We start from the raw sequence: 19,079 nt of genomic DNA on the forward strand, positions 1-19,079 counted from the left end.
GTTGCAAAAGAGTTCAAGAAGACGCGTCTTTGTATTTTTAAGCCATAATATATGTGTCTCACGATTAAAAAACAACATTTTCTTTCCATTAAACGCCATCGAAATTATTTTATGCTATTTCAAATATATCTTTAGCTCACGAGTTTGATAAAACATGATTAATCAAATTATTTTTATCAAAATAAAATAATCTATTGATTTTTACGATTTCTACGCCCTCCTTTGAGGACGGAGCTTTCTAACAAAGTAACTCATGAAAAACTTTATTTTCAGGGTCGCTGAGTTTCATTCTGGCCTCAGAATTTTAAAATTCAAATATGGTAAACCGAATTTCAAAAGAACAATTAGATTGTCATAAAATTTATAATAGATTCTAATTTTTTTGCTTCATAGAAATTTTCTGAATTTATTTTGATATAGTTATTTTCAGTTATTTTCATCGAGAAATACAATTTAGCTCTTTAACGGTGTCACATTGATTCGATCTCTAACAGACGCGGTAAACGTAAACAATTACTTTCCCGACAGTTTCGGCGTTTGATGGAAGATAACGTTTAATACCTCTCGTCAAGCATGGTATCAAGAATTTTGCAAAGAGCGATTAATATCCAGTGTTCTGCACACCTGCTTCCTGTTTCACTTGCTTGCATTCCTTCGCGGGCTGCTCCGACTGCGTCAAATTCGTGCTCTCGCCATTGTAATTCGTCGCTTTGTGGCCCGACTTGCCCTTTTTCGAGGACCTCTTCGCTTCCTTCTTCAAGGTCATGTTTTCCAATCGAATCTCACGTCAAGATCGATCGCGCTTAGACAGTCACACTCGACATTACGCACGTCACGCGGCGTGAATGACGATATGTTTATTCTCACTCGATGACCAAGCATAACTTTCCGTCTCTCTCAGAATCGCGCGCGACACATCTTGGTTCTAATTTGCACGCGCACGTACACTCACATACATGACAAACTGTGTCATTAAACGGTATCACTTTGATAACGTGTTATCGTTGAAGCACCAACGATATCGACACTGTCGTTAATATATTGCGTCCACTCACACCTTCTTGCTTTCCGTGTATTTAGCGAAGCCTGGAAGTTGAGATAAAATCGATCGCACCGTCAGAAGTTGAGAACTTTCTTAACCGCTTTTAAGCCGCTGATCCGATTTACGATCTCATATCTGCCACTGTTTTTTTTTTCTTTTTTTTTAAATACTTTCCTATCACATTTTTAGCCGATATTGCAAAATTGAGAGAACGCGTGCTTCTTTTTATAAAATGGAAAAGATTTCTATTTCGTATCGTCATTTTTCGGTTTTTGCAAAAGATTTTCAGTTCTCAGTGTTTAAAAAAAAATATATATATATTTTTTTTTTCTGTCTTATAACGTTGAATAAAAAAATTGTTACAGAAATTACAGTTATTGTACATAGCAAACAAATTTTTTCTGTTAATCAAGAGAAGATTGTACGAAACTCATCTTTCACTATTGCCCTCGTTTTATCACCATTATGTTCATAATTTATCTCCCTGTTCCAATCGAGTGACCAATTACCGAAACAAGACTTACTACTCTAATAGAAAGCGTCGCTTATCGCGGTCGGAAAAGGTCGGCATTTGTCGAATATCCATTATCCATTATCAAATAAAAATAATTTCAACATTACTAGAAATGTACGAATTTTTAAAAAGAATAATTGACTATGGAGAATAAATTAATTAATTTTAATTTTCCGGCAAAGAGAAATTTCCATATTATTATAATGTGCAAATATAATGCAAAATCAAATCAATTCAATTGCTCGTTTATTCTTGAGAAATCGTTTTCTTTTCTTAATTTCAAAGACAAACAGTCTATATCTTTATAACAGAGATATCTATTCGTTCTATTTTCTTTACTATATATTATAAAATAAATATCTATTCGTGCGTTCTATTTTCTTAGACGTAATGCCAAAAGTTTCTCGAAATTGGTAATATGCTAATTTATATCTTTAGTGACTGCCTGTGACATTAGCCGTGATAAAACGACATTCAATTACACCCCACGAAATTAATTCGTCGTTATAACAACCGCTATCTCACACTTGTGTTTTGCTACTTTGAACAAAGAGACTATTTCCGCACCAAATTGGCCGTATCATTTAATTTCGACAACGTTCCATTTATTTCCCCTTTAATACACGCAGTCGATTTACCTCAACATATTATAAGAGAATAATTATCATTGCTATGATTTGTATTATTTAGTTGAGAGTCCGATTACATATACTATTTATAATTTATTGAATCCAAGTATTTTTAGTTACCGGTGACGTAATATTTTGCAAAACGTTATCACTTGCAATTTTTTGGTCTGACGTTAGTAGATTCTTATTAAGTTTCATACTTATTTTTGTACGTCTTAGGGGTACTCTGCTTATAGACTGTGTAACAAATAGAGCTAATAATTAGTGCTGACTATAAAGCGTTTAATTATATCCCGTACCTTCGCAGCATTCTTTCCGAGTCCGCGAAACATAATTCGCGTCGCATCCAACATTAGCATGATCACGGCTGAATCGCGAGTCCCGTAAGTTACACGCGCCTCGCGCGCGTATGCAATATCGCGGTATTATCGCGAGAAAACGGATTATAAGACCACGGTTAATCCCAGCGCGCGATAAGCTCGCGCAAACTGCACCGCGCTATCAGATGGTCCCGCACGGCGAGTTCACGGGCTGTGCACGCGATAATAACGGGGCCTGCGACGGCGCGGCGGCCAATTGTCGTGCGCCGGAATAAAGCGCCCGAGTCCTTAGACGTCACCGTTTAATGCACTCGAAGTGCCAGCCGGCCGTGTCTTCGGTAAATATTTGCCAACATTGCCCCGCGTTTAATCGCAACCAGATCAGATCGTACTGGGAATTCGGCTTGCTCGGATGAATTTCGCGCGCGAACGTTATCTGTATCACATTCCTGAGAAACTTGGACGTTTGCGCGACGCACAGATTCTTCGGTATTTCAGAACACTCGACACTGTAAACAAGAGTTTAGTAATAATAATCTAGCTTTGATAAAATAATTTCAATTAAATGTTCGTTTAATACTCGCAATCAAATATTTAGTAAAATCTAGTAAATGTGTTAATAGTAAAATGTAATAATGGTAATCAATCGATTAAATGGTCGCTAAATACTACTAAATATTTGGTTATATTACTGAATATTTAATTAAAACTATCTCATTAAAACTTATTGTTACTAATTTTCATTTAAGTTTGATTATTACTATACTCTTTCTTCAGTGTATATACACGTCTTTCCTTTTACTTTCAAATATACTATAAACATTGCTTTGGTACTAAACCCACTAAACAATCTAAAATTCAGGAAATTCTTTATATTTTTATATAACGTAAATAATTTATTTTTCATGTATATTTTAATGTTTGTTTTATATATGTTTTTCTAAATTTTTTTCAAATGTTTCTTGTTTTATGCGTAAAATTATAACTAAAATTCTGACACCAACCTGGATCTAAAATGGTCTTACAATATCACAGATAAATCAGTATCATATTTTTATATTTCGCGTTTTTCTTTTGTTTGATTAAAGACGCGATTTATCTTTCGTTTCCAAAGTAAAAAAATCAATTGTAATCATATCAAAATTGCTAGAATAGATTGATAAATACGTTTAGATACGTTTTTCCTTCATCTGTTTATCGCGCATTTATTTACGACGAATTACTTACAAGCCAAGTTCTTTATTTAGAAGATGAATAAGTATGGGAATATATATTTTTCCCAGAATCAGTTGAGATAATATGTTATCACGCGATTGTCGCATGTATCATGAAATTACACGCTATATGTTACATAACGATTTCCTCTGCTAGTGTGCCAAGCCTATAGACTATAGATAGATCGATACAGTAGAGTGATTAAAATGCAGTTTTAAAACTGAATGATCGGTATGGCTTTCGGAAGCGATTCGACTCGCGAGCTAAAAGAAACGTGCGCGAAATACGATTTTAATTGATCGAGCGCGTGACATTCAACATTTTCTTGCAGATACTCGTGCAAAAGTACAAGCCCACGCAGCAAAATTTTGACGGGAACTATTTCGTGGAATCAATTGAAGATGAGTCGCCGGAACAGACTGCAATTTGACACACGTACCGACGCAAACACTAATGCAAGATTGAATTTATTAATTTCGATAACCATCTGCGGAGATCATGCGATACGTGTGCGATAAAAAGGTTCAATTTAAAAAGCCATTTCGCCAGACCGCGAACGTGTTCGTAAGCGAGCAATACAGTTCTTGTACATTGTAACATTACTTTTAATTTAGATTACCATAAAAATTGAAAATTTCGTGGCTTCGAGAAGGAAGTTAAAGTCTTAATGCAACTTTTTACATTGAATGAATTGATCATTTAAGGATGTTTTGGCTGTACAACTAAAAGTTATCGAAATTTAAAAAAAGACTTCCCATAAGTCTGTTCTTATCATTTTCTAATAAAAAAATTTTAATAAACATTCAAATTTTGACGAAACCTGAAATCACAGCTACAAAAAATAAAACAATAAAAAAGGCTTATAATGACTTATACAATAAAAGTAACTATTTTATTACAGTTTTAGATAAATCACTTTTATACAAGTAAGTAAATCGAAAAGAACATTTACATAAATATTAAAGTTTTATTGGTATATCTAAAAAATTTAAATTAATACGTAATGTTTTGTAAATACTACGTGATTTTGAAAATGAAAATCAAGAGCAAACAAAAAATGAATGACTTTTAAACCAATAAGAGATTTATACTAAACCTTTACACAGATGCCGCAACATTATTTTATTATTACAGAACACTATAAAATTTTTATATTTTTGGTAACGCTTTGAAACTTAATGCATCCTTAAAAGACACTTTAATATTGTCGTAATTTTCGTATCTTTTTGCGACCTTCGTCGAGTTACTCGATTTCAATAATTATCTGTACAAATTCGACGCAGCTCGCGCTGTTTTATGCAAACGGCCACGACACGTTGACCCACGCATTTCACATAATTCTATCAATTAAAGTTTCTCCTTCGTCGCAATATACGAAGTCGATCACCGACTGTAAAGTCGGTCAAGGTTTATCGACAATCGTACGGGGTGTCGATAAACCGTAACCGTAGGCGGAATACATATTCGATCGATTGCGTATTACGTTTGATTCGTAACGGCGATGCCTTTGTTTCTTTTACTCGTCGCACTGTCGATTCGACCGACCGTTTTTTTTTACGGCCACTCGCGTGGAGAGGGCCGTGCAAATAATCGCATTTTATTAGTTTGACATTTTCCTGCCGCGAACGAGATGTCGGAGAAGAATGTTAGTCGGGAAAAATCCACGAATGCCGCCCGAAACTCGCGAGCTTTCCCTCTTGCCACGTTAATAACGTTCGGTTATCGGTTCCTTTGGAATTCGAAGTATAATCGGCGATCGTAAGTGATATAAATGATATAACGTCACTTTTATCTCGTTATATCATCCAGATCGCAATGTTTTAAATGCTTTCGGACACTTTACGCGTGCGATTGCGCGACATTCCGCTGTTTAAGCATTTGCTCTGATTTCGGTTTTTTCCCCTAATCGCGACGACTTCATGAAGTGAAATTCGACCGGTGTTAAAATCGCTCCGCAACATGCATCACTCGTCATAGTTATGTATTAATTTATTATCAATATTATACACTCGACAGTTATGCAACCGTCATTATTATATGATCAATCGCGCGAGAAAATGACAACTGCGCTAATTTTATATTTATTAACGATGCGAACACCTCGTATTGACCCGCTGGTACAAGCCCGCGTAAAATCCACATAATTATGGCACACGATCACTGATACTTTCAATAATTCTCTCTGCGTTCCTCGCGCGTATAATTAGTCGGAAAAATGCGACACGCACGGACGAGCGCGTTCGACGAAAATTCGTCGACATTTTTAATCGAGCAAAATCGCAAGAATTACAAGAGATTTTCCCGGAGAATTTATCCTATCACCTTCCCGATGCAAAATCGCGATGCACTCGCGTCATACACTCGCGTATTCACTGTTAACTGAAGTAAATTCCGTCGCCTCTAATCAAGCCTTTATTAAAGGCACAGCTCTATGAGCACAGCTAATTTCGTAAGATAACGAACACACACCGAACCGATCCAAGGTCGTTTGTTATCGCCGTGGTAGTTGCATCGTAATATTCCACTGGCACTAATTTAATTTACATTACATGTACATTGCGATCGATAAAAAAAAGAAGCCGTTCTCGAGCAGTCGACGATTTTCCCCGTTTCCCTCCCCCCCTCCTCCGCCCCACCCCTTCTCAACCATTTTATCGGCCTCCTTCTCGATTTCGTTTTTCCCGAACGATCAGTGAAGTGAAACGATGTGACACGCGACGATAAGGCCGCGCTTCGGCGACTGACGAAAGTGCCGCTTCATTATTGGTTCGGTATTACTGGTAACTGATAATACGCCACGTAGCTGATAAACAAACGAAGCGCGTCGAATGGAAAAGAAATGAAGACGGCCGCCGCGGCCGTGCACGTGTGAGATTTCGTTAAACTCTGAGATAAAACGCGCTTATCTCTCGGAAAACGAAGAGGAGATTCCGCTGCATTTTTACTATGCACTTGTATCACTGATCTCCGGTTGCGTTATCTGATCTTTTCCTTAACTTTAACTTGACTTTTGCAAATAAATCAGTTTCTTCGTGCAAACTCGAAATTTAAATGCAACGAAATGCAGAGGACTCTTTTCACGTGTTTCGCGTAGCTGTTTTCGCGTTTTCTGTATTAACGAGCTTAAGATTAATAAGATTAACGGTACCGATTGCGAATAATTAGCGTGCAGTTAAATTTTGTTTAAGCAAAGATTGCACGCGAACCTATTAAAGTTGTATTTTTAATCAACGCTTCGATAAGGCTTGTTCCTCGGAAGTGCCCAGCGTAAAAGCCGCCCTCGCGATCCGAGGGATAAATTAAACGCGAACAAGTCCCGCACTCTTCCTCGGTCGCGCTTCATCCATTTCTTCCGCGTCAGCGTCGACGATTCTTATCGGCATTATCTCATTTTCCGACGGCGCTGCGGCCACGGTCTAATCGGAGCGCGCTCCGATTTATTATCTCCGTGCTACCTCCTACGTAGATTGATCTCACTCTGTGACAGCAATGCTCGTACTCATTTCGATACAGCGAGATACAACATACGCGTTAAAGTTAATTTAATGGATTTAAAAATGAGAAATCTTAAAATCACTTTGATTAGATAACGAAGATATTAAGATCAATTTAATCAATTACTTCGACTCTAATTCACTTCACTTTTGCGACAACACACTTGACAACACCAACAGAACGATTTCACTTCCGCACTCGTGTCGCACTTCTCTTCTACGTGTATTCCCCAGCTCCCACTAGGCTGCCAGACTCAGATTTTCCGTGATAATCGAGAGCGCAAATCGCTAAACGCGCGAGAGATAATCGAATCTCGCATCTCGCAGATCGCATCTCGCGGATCCGCCAGTCCGTATCTGTCGGTGAAACATTTCGTTGTTACACGCGCGACAGCGGATCCTTCCCCGATTACGACTCCTCGCTCCCCCTGCGCTTCCGGTTACGGGCGAGCGGCTCGTCGCGTGAGCGCAAAAATTGCTTGCGACGGCGGACTAAGCAAGAAATTAAGGAGACAGGTGAGGCGAGGTTCGATAAGCGGTTTCTGCTAGTCGCGGAGGGAGAGACGGAGAGAGGGAGAGAGAGAAAGAGAGAGAGAGAGAGAGAGAGAGAGAGAGAGAGAGAAAGAAGCACGTGAGAGTAGGCACGAGCGGGAGAGAAAAACGCGAATGCGAGCCGTCGACGAGGACAAGACACGCTTCGCGATGTGGAGAGGGGCACAACCGCAGTGGCGCTCAATTATAGCTGCAGTGTGGTTACACGAAATTGGCGAAACGATTACGACTGAGTCATTGCCGACTCAGTGCTGTCTGGTACGGCATCTCAGCAAACTCCGTGAGTGGGTCTCCTAAAGTGCAGGCTCAAGGTAAAAGACTTCTTTTTCGAGACGAAGAAGAAGAAGTAAGCACTGCAAATGTATAAGAGATGCAGCGCAGAGATGCAATGTGAAAAAGAGAGCATTATAGGAAAAAAGTAAGAAATAAGTTTGTTCACGTGCACCTCGGAGATTCTTCTTTGACAAACGGTGGAACGATGTTATATTAATATTTATATACGCGAAAAGAATCATTTTCTTTAAATATATATCTAAAAACTTTGAATAAATATAAATCTGAAAATAATTTTGTTGGGCCATGAAAATAATTACGAGGGATGTTCAAGGATAATGAGCGGTATTACAAAAAGTTTTGACATTCTAGCAATCGGCTTGACTATCCTACATAATTATTTTAATGATTTAACAAAATTATTTTCAGATCTGTATAATCCAGCTAAATTTTGAAAGAAATTATTAAAAATGTCATGAAATCAAAATACAGTAAATTTAATGTATCTGTAACATTAAATGTTTTTTAATGTACCTGAACCATTCTTTCCAGGTAAAGAAGTAAAAAATGCAAAATACATTTAAACGCGTCTTTTACTACGAGGCTGTTGCAATATATACGTATGTAACGTATATTTAGCGTAACTCTTCCTCGCGGCTATGCTTGTTAAAACGTTCGTCTAATTTATCGTTCATACACAGGATACAGCAAATCACGAGATCGCAAATCGTAACGGTAAATCAAGTTCCAAAGTTAAGCAGCCAGCTGTAATTCGTGATTTGCGCACTGTTGATCCAGTCGCGCTACGTTAATTGCTTGGAAAATTGTCCTGTTTGCGCAGTAAGATATCAGGATTCTCATCCTTAATTAATTCAAGTTCGAATAACGTTGTGACTTACAAATCACTAACGCGTTTAAAACATCGCGCCTTGCGATCGTGCGTGCGTACATACGTGACGCGTTTTTCTCTTCTTCGAGTTCGGAAGCTCGAAGGTATTCAATTAGGTTTCGTATTCAATTAGAAGCGTTTGATTTTACGAGTCGAGGACTTGAGAAGGAGGGAACAGGAGGAAAGCCGGCGGAAACCATAAATTTTCCAAGCGCTTGTAAAGTCTACTTAAAACCCACCGCGTATCCGACTCTAAGACGAAATTCAGTAGACGAGAAGTTCTTTCGTCTTCTTTCATGCGACTTTTCAAGGAGCGCTCACAAAGTTTTTAGCACGCGAGTACTTTGTCGCACTGGAGTCTCAATAAAGTCTATCATCTTTAAATGCAGTATTAGAAATATAATAAACATTTCCTCGACATCGGAATAATTAATGCGCGTTTCAATGGCGACGTCTAAGAAAGCAATTATTACGTCGTTAAATTACATCAGGGATTGATCGCAAAATAATAAGTTTCATTGCGGCGAGAAATAATTTCGAGTTGGATATAATAAATTAGAGTAATGCATTAGTCAATGTGATATCCACGTAATTCTCTTCCTAGTGTTCGAATACTTAAAATTATACGCACGAAGCCGCGCGAGGAGCAGAAATAAATTTGTTGGCGCGACGTCGTGTCCCGGCGACACAGTACAGGTGTCGAGGCTTAGACTGACACGTCAAGGAAAAGTTATCGAAGCTGCGAATGCTCTTGAAACTAACAACGTTTTGAGAAAAAATATTAGAGGTAAATACGTTTCACATCGGAAATTTAAATGTCCAAATCAATATCACAGTTTGGTTAATCGACGCTTGATTATTTAACAGAAAATTTCTGACCGTATGTTAAAAAAAAAAAATAATCCTCTTATTAATAATTATTCTTCTAAGAATAAGAAACAATTTTTAAACATTTACGAGCACACTAATTTCCAAATATTTACTTTCACCACGGATTCCTCGAACGTAATATAGGTACATTGATATCTACAATCGTCGAACCGCTCTTCTGCGCAAATGAAGCTTGCATTAACGTTCGACCGCGCCGAATAAAATATGTAATAACAGTTTGCGTGAATTATCCAGTGGTTGAACAGTCTCATTTCACTTTTCCACTTAATCGCGAATTATTTCCCAGGCTTTCAACTTTTCATACCATCGTCTGAAATTTAATAATCTGCGCGTTAAAATGTGATAAAATACGCGAGTGCGCGCGCTATCTCAACGGAAATCGTCACATCGTTTCCATTAGAAATAGAGGAAAGCTGATGATGCCGGTCGAATCAATCACCGGCGGCAAAGGATCTTTGATATACCCGCGGAACCATAAAAGCCCGGCTACCGGTTTCGTTCGCAATTAGCGGCGATTTCCTCTCGTGGAAATAAATTACTCGTTCACACCTCGCTAACTCGGTTTCCATGGTGTGCTCGGAGACAGGTGATTGCTATCGCGAGCAGAGTTTCTGGTAATTTGCACAATATCCCTGCCATTAGAGCGGCGATTTGGCGTGGAAATGGTAAAACTCGACTTTGATATGCGAGGCTCGCGCAGATCTTTAATCACCTTATGTACTTTGCGGTTTCTCTGTGGCTTCTCGCTTCTGTTTATCCACTTGCGTCTCTCTTTGGAATTTCCTTTATATTTTTATTAACCCGGACGAGAAAGAGAAATCGCATTCGAGATATTTTTTGTACGATACATTTTTCTCATACGCGCTGCATTAATTCACCCGTAGCACTGTTTATTACTTTGAGAGCGGGTATGATTTTTAATTTTCTCTTTTACGTATAATTATACATAGTAATGAAAAAGTTTGAATAATAACACGATAGCTGTGTCGTGTCGAAACTGCGAAAGAGCTTTTGACAAAAAATGTTTCATTAATGTAAAAAGGATGTCTTGTCGCATTAGAATAATTTAACGTGTACAAACTTGAAATAATACGGCTCACATTTTAACGCAAAAGTATTTCGCCTTTAAACAATTTAATCTTGAAAATATTTTGTACAACTATACTGAATAAAACACGCGTGATTGTGATTTTTTAATTAACTATAAATTAATGAGCAAACACTCTGTGTATTTTGTGTATTTTGGAAGAGTTCGTACAAGAGCCGCGCAAATTCCTATCGTTACTTTTGCAAGCAGAAGCAGAGAAACTCGTTACCGCATCCATTTATATCCACCGGAGCCGGTCCGCATGAAAAATAATTTTTATCGTCCTGTTCCTGACACAAGAAATGAAAGATTGCACTCGCATCGTTCTCCCGCGTAACCGAACCGCATTCCGGGATCCTCGTATCGCAAGAAAGTCGAGAGCCGCGCTCCTTTTTCGCCGCGAAGCCGCGAGATAAACGGCGGAGAACCGACCGGCACGAGACGGTACGAGACGGTAAGCGGATTATCCGCTCCGCGCCGGACGAGACGCGCGTGCCCGCCGCGCGCGCAGAAAGTTCACCAAGTTTCGTTTCTACGTGCTAGTCGCGATACATTTGCATGGGAAACGCGCGCGTCGCGGCGCTACACCCGTAACTCGCATAATAAATGGCGTAATGAGTCCCTGACGGCACGTTAAATTCCCACGGGCGTTGTGGTTTGAGAGCTCGTCTCGAGTCTCGATCAAAAGGATGAACGAAATCTTTTCAAATGGACAGCAACGTCGCTGCAAGCTGTCGTTTTGCGTTAATTAAATGAGTAAAATACGTTTCATTCATATTTAATTAAACCAAAGACTGATTTTTTCTCGTAGAAACGTAAATTGGGAAAAAGAATTGGGAATGAGAATTTCGTTATGCGCTGTTAAAGCTGAATAGTCAAAAAATTTAAATTTGATTCTTTAATATTTAACAGTGTAGATAAATTATTTCGAGGAGAGTGCTCAACTTGTAAAATGTTTGTTGCATTTAAATATCATTTAATTGTTTTATGATTCAATTTAAAAAAAAAAACTAGTACACGGAAAGATTAATGTTACTGTAGTATGTAAAAATTTAACTAAATACACATCAGAAAATAATTTTATGTTGGACTATAAAAATTATTATGCAAAACATTCAAGCATGATGATAAAGCTGCAAAAAGTTTTGACATTCTAGTAACCAGCTTAAACATCTAATATAATATTTTGATGATTCAACATAATTATTTTTAGATCAAAGAGTATTTCAGCAAAATTATTCTTTCCGTGTATGATTGGACGTTTAAGCATTTCGTGACGAAAATCTTGAGGATAATACGATTCCGTTCGTCGATAGTCTGGTTGTGTGGGAGAGTTAAACGTTCGTCTTAAGGATGTCTAAAGAGGTCGTTCAGGTGAAGGATATTTCTCGAGATTTCCTTTGATACGTGGAGTAGGTTCCTCTTTCTGTTGATCTGATCGACAAAGAGCGAACGTGACGCGAAATATTAAGATGACCGTGTCAACCGCGCAAATGTGATCTCGATTTATCGAAACTCGGCGGACAGGTCCGTCTCACCGGAGACATTGACCGCGAATAGATCCAATAATCTCAAAACAAAATATGTATTTCTTTTTCCTCCGATCGGCCTTTCAAGCAATATATTTTAAAAAACATGTATGAGAAACAAAGTCATTCGAAAAAGATTATTCAAATTATAAACGCAAATCTTTGACACATTTTTGAACTTTTTTAGTGTCACATAATGAATAAAGTTTTGTTATCTTTTTTATTGCATGCTGAGTCAAATATATTTTTCGAAAGATGTACTTACTTGTATCTGATTGAATTTGTGTGTGTACATGATTACAATCAATGACATAAATATTTTAAATATGAATACAAAATATGGAAAGATTCATAGCATAAAAAAAATGTAATGTTAAGAATACATTGGTCACTGAGAAGTGATAGAATTGTATTAATTGCCAAGTTTGCACGTAATACCAATTCAGGTAGAGAGTCGTAAAAGCGATTTTACTAAATGGTATATAAGTTCCCTTGACATCCTTAACTGAGGCCTCCTTAAGGCATCTAAGACTAACAGCGTGAATTATGGTAACGCACTTCTCACAAAACAAATGAGACGTTTAACCTAAATATATCTAATCTTATTGAATAAATTCGAATTCAAATAGTTTTTACATTAAAAGCTATATTAAATAAAAAATTATTGAAAACGTCTATTATTTTTAAGTTTCTCAAGACGTGGAAATAATCTATATCTATAATAACAAAAATTTAATTCGGTGCCATTTTCCTTTTATATGCTATTTTAAAATTTTATTTTAGACGTTTTTATAAATAAATCTCAAAGCAAAAGTCTATTTAAATGAAGCTCGTTTATTAAATCGTTAATTAAACAGAGTATGATAAATATTAAATGTTCGTTCTCCATATAATTAAATCGTGAAAGCTGCTATTTCGCAATTTAAAAGCTCTGACATTACTTACATACTTTGTGGCTGTCTATTATCATTACCTTTGTCGCTTTCAATTCATCGTATTTTTCTCATCATTCATAAACTAATTAGCAATTTCATACTATATAATTATTTCCCGGCAATCACGCATGGTTGTACAACAATACCAATTATTCTACGCAAATGTGTCGCAACTTCCTAGACTTTCTATGAGATAGATATTACCCAATTGTCCATCAAAATTCACCTATCAATTACATACATTGTTGAAAATTAAAAATTCGCGATTAATTTTTTCATTAATTTAAATTGCCGAACGCATGTACGTACGGAACCTAATTTTTGCACGTGCATATGCATCCAGCGTCGTCTCAAGTGCAACGGCGCCCTTATAAGGCGGATGGCTTCGTGAGAGGTGGAACGTTCCCACCTTAGACTCACAAAGAGACACATGTGCATGACACATCGACTGGGCGCGGGCATGACACATCGACCGACGTTGCAATCGTGCGCGACCGTGCACGCCTAATGTGCATGTATGAAACTACGACCGTGAAGACGAGTCATTCTTTCCATCGTTAGCGGAAATCTCGCGACTCTTCTCCCGGATCATCAACTCGATTCCTTTCACCGACTCTTGATTATAGCTATTATAGAAGTAAACTTCTTCTTATCTTGAGTATTTTAAATTTCGGTTGGTACTTAATATATGAAAGTACATGCATTCTTGTGCCACGTTGAGTTTCTTGAAAGTCAATATTTTTTTATTTTTGTAAGTATATTTTTCTACGTTTGCTGTTTAATTATAGACTTGTGCACTTTTTGACTCTGCGATTTTGCATTGAAATTGAGGTCAGAATTTTTCTGTAAAACATATTCATTAAAGAAAATCAATTGGTTTGTTCATTAAACGATTATTATAGCATTTCTTGCAATCGCATATCATTTCTATTACACAACGTCATTCAAAACCCAGTATCTAAATTTTTATCTTTAATTGTACTCAATATTTATTACCGTCATATAATGGCTCAAGAAATACAAGGCACAAGGCACCCGCTATTTAGTCAACCCACACCCATTGTTCTCCATTCCTGTTTTCCTTCCGCCCTTACATCGCGTGGGTTCAAAAGGAAGCTAAATAGAAGGAATGAGAGAAGAAAGGTACCATCACGAAAATGGTTAACACATATAGGGGTCTTTATTTACTTCCTGTTACTTGGGTATACCGTAAAAAATTGATGAAAAAGTTGCGCCTGATACAAGTTCCCTTCCGTAAAGATCTACCGCAAACTCGTCGAAGAGATATACCTAAAGAGCGCGGAGAAAAAACTTGGAGGCGCAAATGTAGAAATATCTCTCATAATTTGAAAAAAAAAAAAAAAATCAAAGTCAAGATTCATGCAGTTTTAAGAAAGTTCGAAAGTAGCAAGTTTATTTGAGTTTGTGGAAATTGCTACTTCCGACGAACCATGCTGGCGAGACGAGAGAGATTGATTCGGTTTGCTTCTTGATTAGACAAAATACTCGCACTCTTTAAACAGGACTTTCGCGAGCCTCGCTGGAGTTTGCGAAGTAGGTCGTCGTCGTTTCGGCATCATTACGGTGGGAGTTTCTGCCGTCTCGTCGCTGGCGAGTTTCGACCTTTCGTAGATGGTGACCTTTTCTATGCAGCCTTGATTCGAATTGGTCCTGTTAGGTAAAGTTTGGACCGACAGAGTCCTCGGAACTTCCGGTGACCATTACTCACGGCAAAGACTTTGGCTTACGGATTATTATGCTTATGAACATATTATTTTGCCTCACGTCGAAATAACGGCGTAAACGTTGTGTGATAGAACGTATAGCTAGGTAAAGAAGTAGATTGAAGTAACGCACGACGATTTTATAACAAAAGCCAATGTCGTCGAGTAATTTGTCAAATGCGCAAATCGCTCAGTGTGACCGTCGACCGCGATGGAGATTTCGAAATCAATATACTCCGTCAATATCGCTGAACTTTGTTTCGTTCGATTACGAAGGAGTGACAACAGAGGAAAGAATACTGCTAATCGCGAGATTCTCGCGAGATCAAGACGTAGCGATCACTTATTTTTGAGATCTTTAACCCGCGCGATCTAAAACTGTAGATATAAAACGATACTCGCGCATCTGTTATAAACATATGGTCGATTTATGTAACGACTCGCTCGCATGCGTGTTATGTACGTTAAATGATTACTGCAGCAGTAAAGGAGAAGAGGAAAAATCCCATTTGAGATAAAACGCAATAATTAAATTTTTATACTGTACTCAATATTTATTGCGACGTGGCAATAAAATTATTACGACAGTATCTTGTACAAAAGTGCTTTAAAAGACCGCTTAAAGAATATTTTATCCTGCAATATTATGTCTCGTCATATTCGAAGCTCAATCGACTGGTAGTTTCGAAAAATACCTTTTCTTTTGTATATTGCAATATTCTTCGTATCAAGAGGCGCGGTCGCGCCTTGCGCCAGGTGACACGCGAAGCGTTTATACGTACGTGTTCTTTGCAACCATTTTAAATTTAAGATGTACCACTGTTTATGTAAACTTTTATAGGTCAGATTATGTCTTACGATCATCTTGTGTACCATTTCAAATAAAGATATCAATATCCTCACAAAGATATAATGATTATTGATTCTGTGTAATATTATACATAATAATAGACCCTTCTTTCAATTTCTCTCATCGTCCAATTACTTTGATAAAATGAAATTATTTAAATAGGGAGACAAACGTCGTTGGATTTTAATTAAAGCTTTCGTCCAACCACGTTGATTTATTCATTGTTGGCCGTGTCGAAGCGCGATTCGCGTTTATTCCTTTTAATGCTCTTTTCATAATCAATATTCAAATTAATCAAAATATTCGTTCTTTCAATAACTCAAATCCAAATAATTTTTTAATAATTCTGAAATCAACGCTGCTTCAATGAAAATTTGACGGAAGGCTGCGACTGGCAGGCTGTAGAGATTTATTGTCGAAAAACGCATCTTCCGAATATAGAGGGTACTCGAACGTGCTAATGAAATACTAATTAAGGTCACGCGGCACAAAAATTCCGCACAATTCTCGACGACTAATCACTAATCGATAATCATTGATCGACGCGCACGCTATGGGAGACATTATCCGATTGATAGCTACTCAGGGACGAAAGAGCCGGACTAACATCGCCAGCGGATTCGACGAGCGCGCGCGACCATCAAATATTAATTAACGATTATACACGAAAAATTTCGCGTGTAAGACTTCTCGGAACGGAGAGGTAGAGAGAGAAAGAGAAAGAGAGAGTAAATTCGTTCCATCTTTTTTTCTCCCTCTAGGTACCGACATACAGTTTTGAGACACTTGAAAACTGCTACCCAATCGTCTGGTCTCAAGGTCTTTTGTTTTTCGCGAAAATCCTTTTTCAGCCCTTGTCTCTTTGTGAGCATCATCCCGCATCAAATTTTGTCTCTATAATATCTATGATCAATGTGAGTACGATTGACAGCGACGTTTCGCCACGGCTTTTACATTTTTAACAGGGAAGAATTTTTAAATGCGTACCAGTTTCTCAAATCGTATCTAAACAATTCTTAGCTACGGTCTATTGATTTAAGATTTAAATGCGCAAAGACAAAGCAAACAAAAATTATGTGAAATCAATATACATTGTTGAATTGAATTGTAAATCTACACAGAAAAAAATTAATATAAAAAACTTTTTGTTAAAATTTAAAGTAACTCTTTGAAGAAAATTTTATATCCTTGCTTATATATGAGACAATGATTGTTGGTTTGATATTAATTCTTTTTCTGTTTATATTAAGAAATTTAACCCTTAAGAAATTTCATCTTCGTAAATGGCACCGCGCGACCGACGCGAGTTCATCGTGCGCCGTTTCAAGCGTATGTTTACCTTTTCAGTCTGAAGACTGTGGGAGGTAATGTTTTAATTAAAATCTGATAGGTCACCGCAATCAGCGCTGACGCTCTTGCAGCGCATGATAATCGCGTGAGGCGAATGAAGCACGTAGATTCGGGGGCGTCAACGCGCACGAGCGACGACCGTTTGATGCGGAGAAATTGCTTTCCGCGACTACCGGACGATAAATACTTGCGCCGTTTCTCGTTGTTATTCATTACAGCGATCTTATTATCCGTTCTTTATGGTCCATTTCTCCAGAGCATAAGGTAAAGCGTTTTACTACGGACGGCGCGCGTGTATCACAGACGACGTTATAACGACGTTTTCGCCGAGGCGCTTTCCACCGTTTGCTTGCAATTTGGTGAACGTTCTCCGGCCTTATCGTGGCTAATGTCAAAATTAGAATATCTAAGATTATATCTTGGCGAGAAAGCTTCCGTCGTGAAGAATCACTTTTTGATCAAACTCTACAGAATGGTTCATGAAACTTGAGCAAGTCGCATCTCAAAAGTCAATATTGATATAACTGATATTTATAATTTAGGAAATATGTTTTTTTTTTAATAATTCTAAATGTAGATATTATGAAGAGAATAGTGTAAACCAAGACAACGGTTCATACAATTTCTTATTGCGCATCTTACATATCGTGAGAATGAGAACAGACAGTCTTGAATTAAAGGAAATTTATGGCTTGCGTCACGAAAACCGATTCGATTATAGCAATAAAAAGGGTAAGACAAATGGGAGAGGCTCTAAGAACGTAAAGAGACGCAAAAGGCGATTCGCTCCCGTCTTGTAAATACTATATTAAATTGTGGAGAAAACGTTTAACGGAATAGAAATATATCATCCAACTCCCATAAGTCAAAAGGTAATGATGCGTAACCGTATTTAAAATATTGGGGATTAGTGCGTTATGGATATCGGTAGTCGAGAGAATTTGATTTTAGATTGGAAAAAAAGGAAGGGAACGAGACGATTGCGTGAGTGACAAGCGGGGGGGAAGGGAAAAGGCTCGCGATTCCGCGATTGAATTGCTGCGGGAACGCCGATAATCCTCCTCCTTTCTGTCTATTTTATCTCTGTTCCGCTTTTACGCACAAACGCAATGCCCCACGGAAAAAAATAAAAGAAACGGAAATATAAAATCGTGAAATATCGCCAAGGGAGAAACAGGGACGTATCTTCCTCCCTCAAGAAAAATCTAATCGCTTTCAAGAATAAAGTAGATTACACCGTCATAAATAATATTTCTCCCATTTTTCCCTACCATCTCGGAATTTCTACGAAAATCAACCTAAGAAGTTATTATAAAGTTATTATCCCAGGGAGAACCTTCCTTTCGCCAATTTTAGTTAATTAGAATGGATTATCTTCCGCAATTGTGTCCCTAAAAACTCTTTCCGGGCATTTATCAATCAGAAAAAGTATCCGTTTTTTAAGTGCTGATTTTAATATTGAAGTCAAACGGATTTTGGAAACAAGACTAATGAGATATTGTTGTCACCTGTGACACATCGGGGATAAAAAAATCTCTTGAATAGATAAATAATTAAAATCGTAGTTCTCCTACAAAGTATCGATGCAAAATTAGGATGCGCGCCAATAAAAAATTTTCATGTTTTATTATTTGCGCGCAGAGAGCTCATAAATAAACATAATGCTTATAAATATTCATGTCGGAGAAAAGAGAAACAAAAGCATACTGTTGTATCGTATGTATCGACTTGACCCACAGATTTTTGCGGATTAATTATATGGGACGCGATGTCCGACTAAAGATT

General features: G+C 37.6%; 1 protein-coding gene across 6 annotated transcripts in view; it reads right to left on the bottom strand.

Moving 5' to 3' along the window:
* Positions 1–19,079, bottom strand: part of LOC105195391 (pleckstrin homology domain-containing family G member 5) — a 139,922-nt gene that overhangs the window by 93,541 nt on the left and 27,302 nt on the right. For 2 of the 6 annotated variants that reach the window (XM_011160778.3, XM_039458074.1), the window contains exon 1: positions 625–6,324. The exons of 1 other annotated variant lie outside the window; for it this stretch is intronic. In XM_011160778.3, coding sequence (XP_011159080.1) covers positions 625–766 — 142 coding nt within the window. In that variant the 5' untranslated portion in view covers positions 767–6,324. Of the gene's footprint in view, positions 1–624; positions 6,327–7,341; positions 7,742–19,079 lie in introns of those variants that run through there. 3 more of the 6 variants (XM_011160772.3, XM_026138403.2, XM_011160792.3) reach the window with 3 other exon arrangements.

The sequence above is a fragment of the Solenopsis invicta genome, chromosome 15 (assembly GCF_016802725.1).
Source record: "Solenopsis invicta isolate M01_SB chromosome 15, UNIL_Sinv_3.0, whole genome shotgun sequence".
Taxonomy (NCBI): Eukaryota; Metazoa; Arthropoda; class Insecta; order Hymenoptera; family Formicidae; genus Solenopsis; species Solenopsis invicta.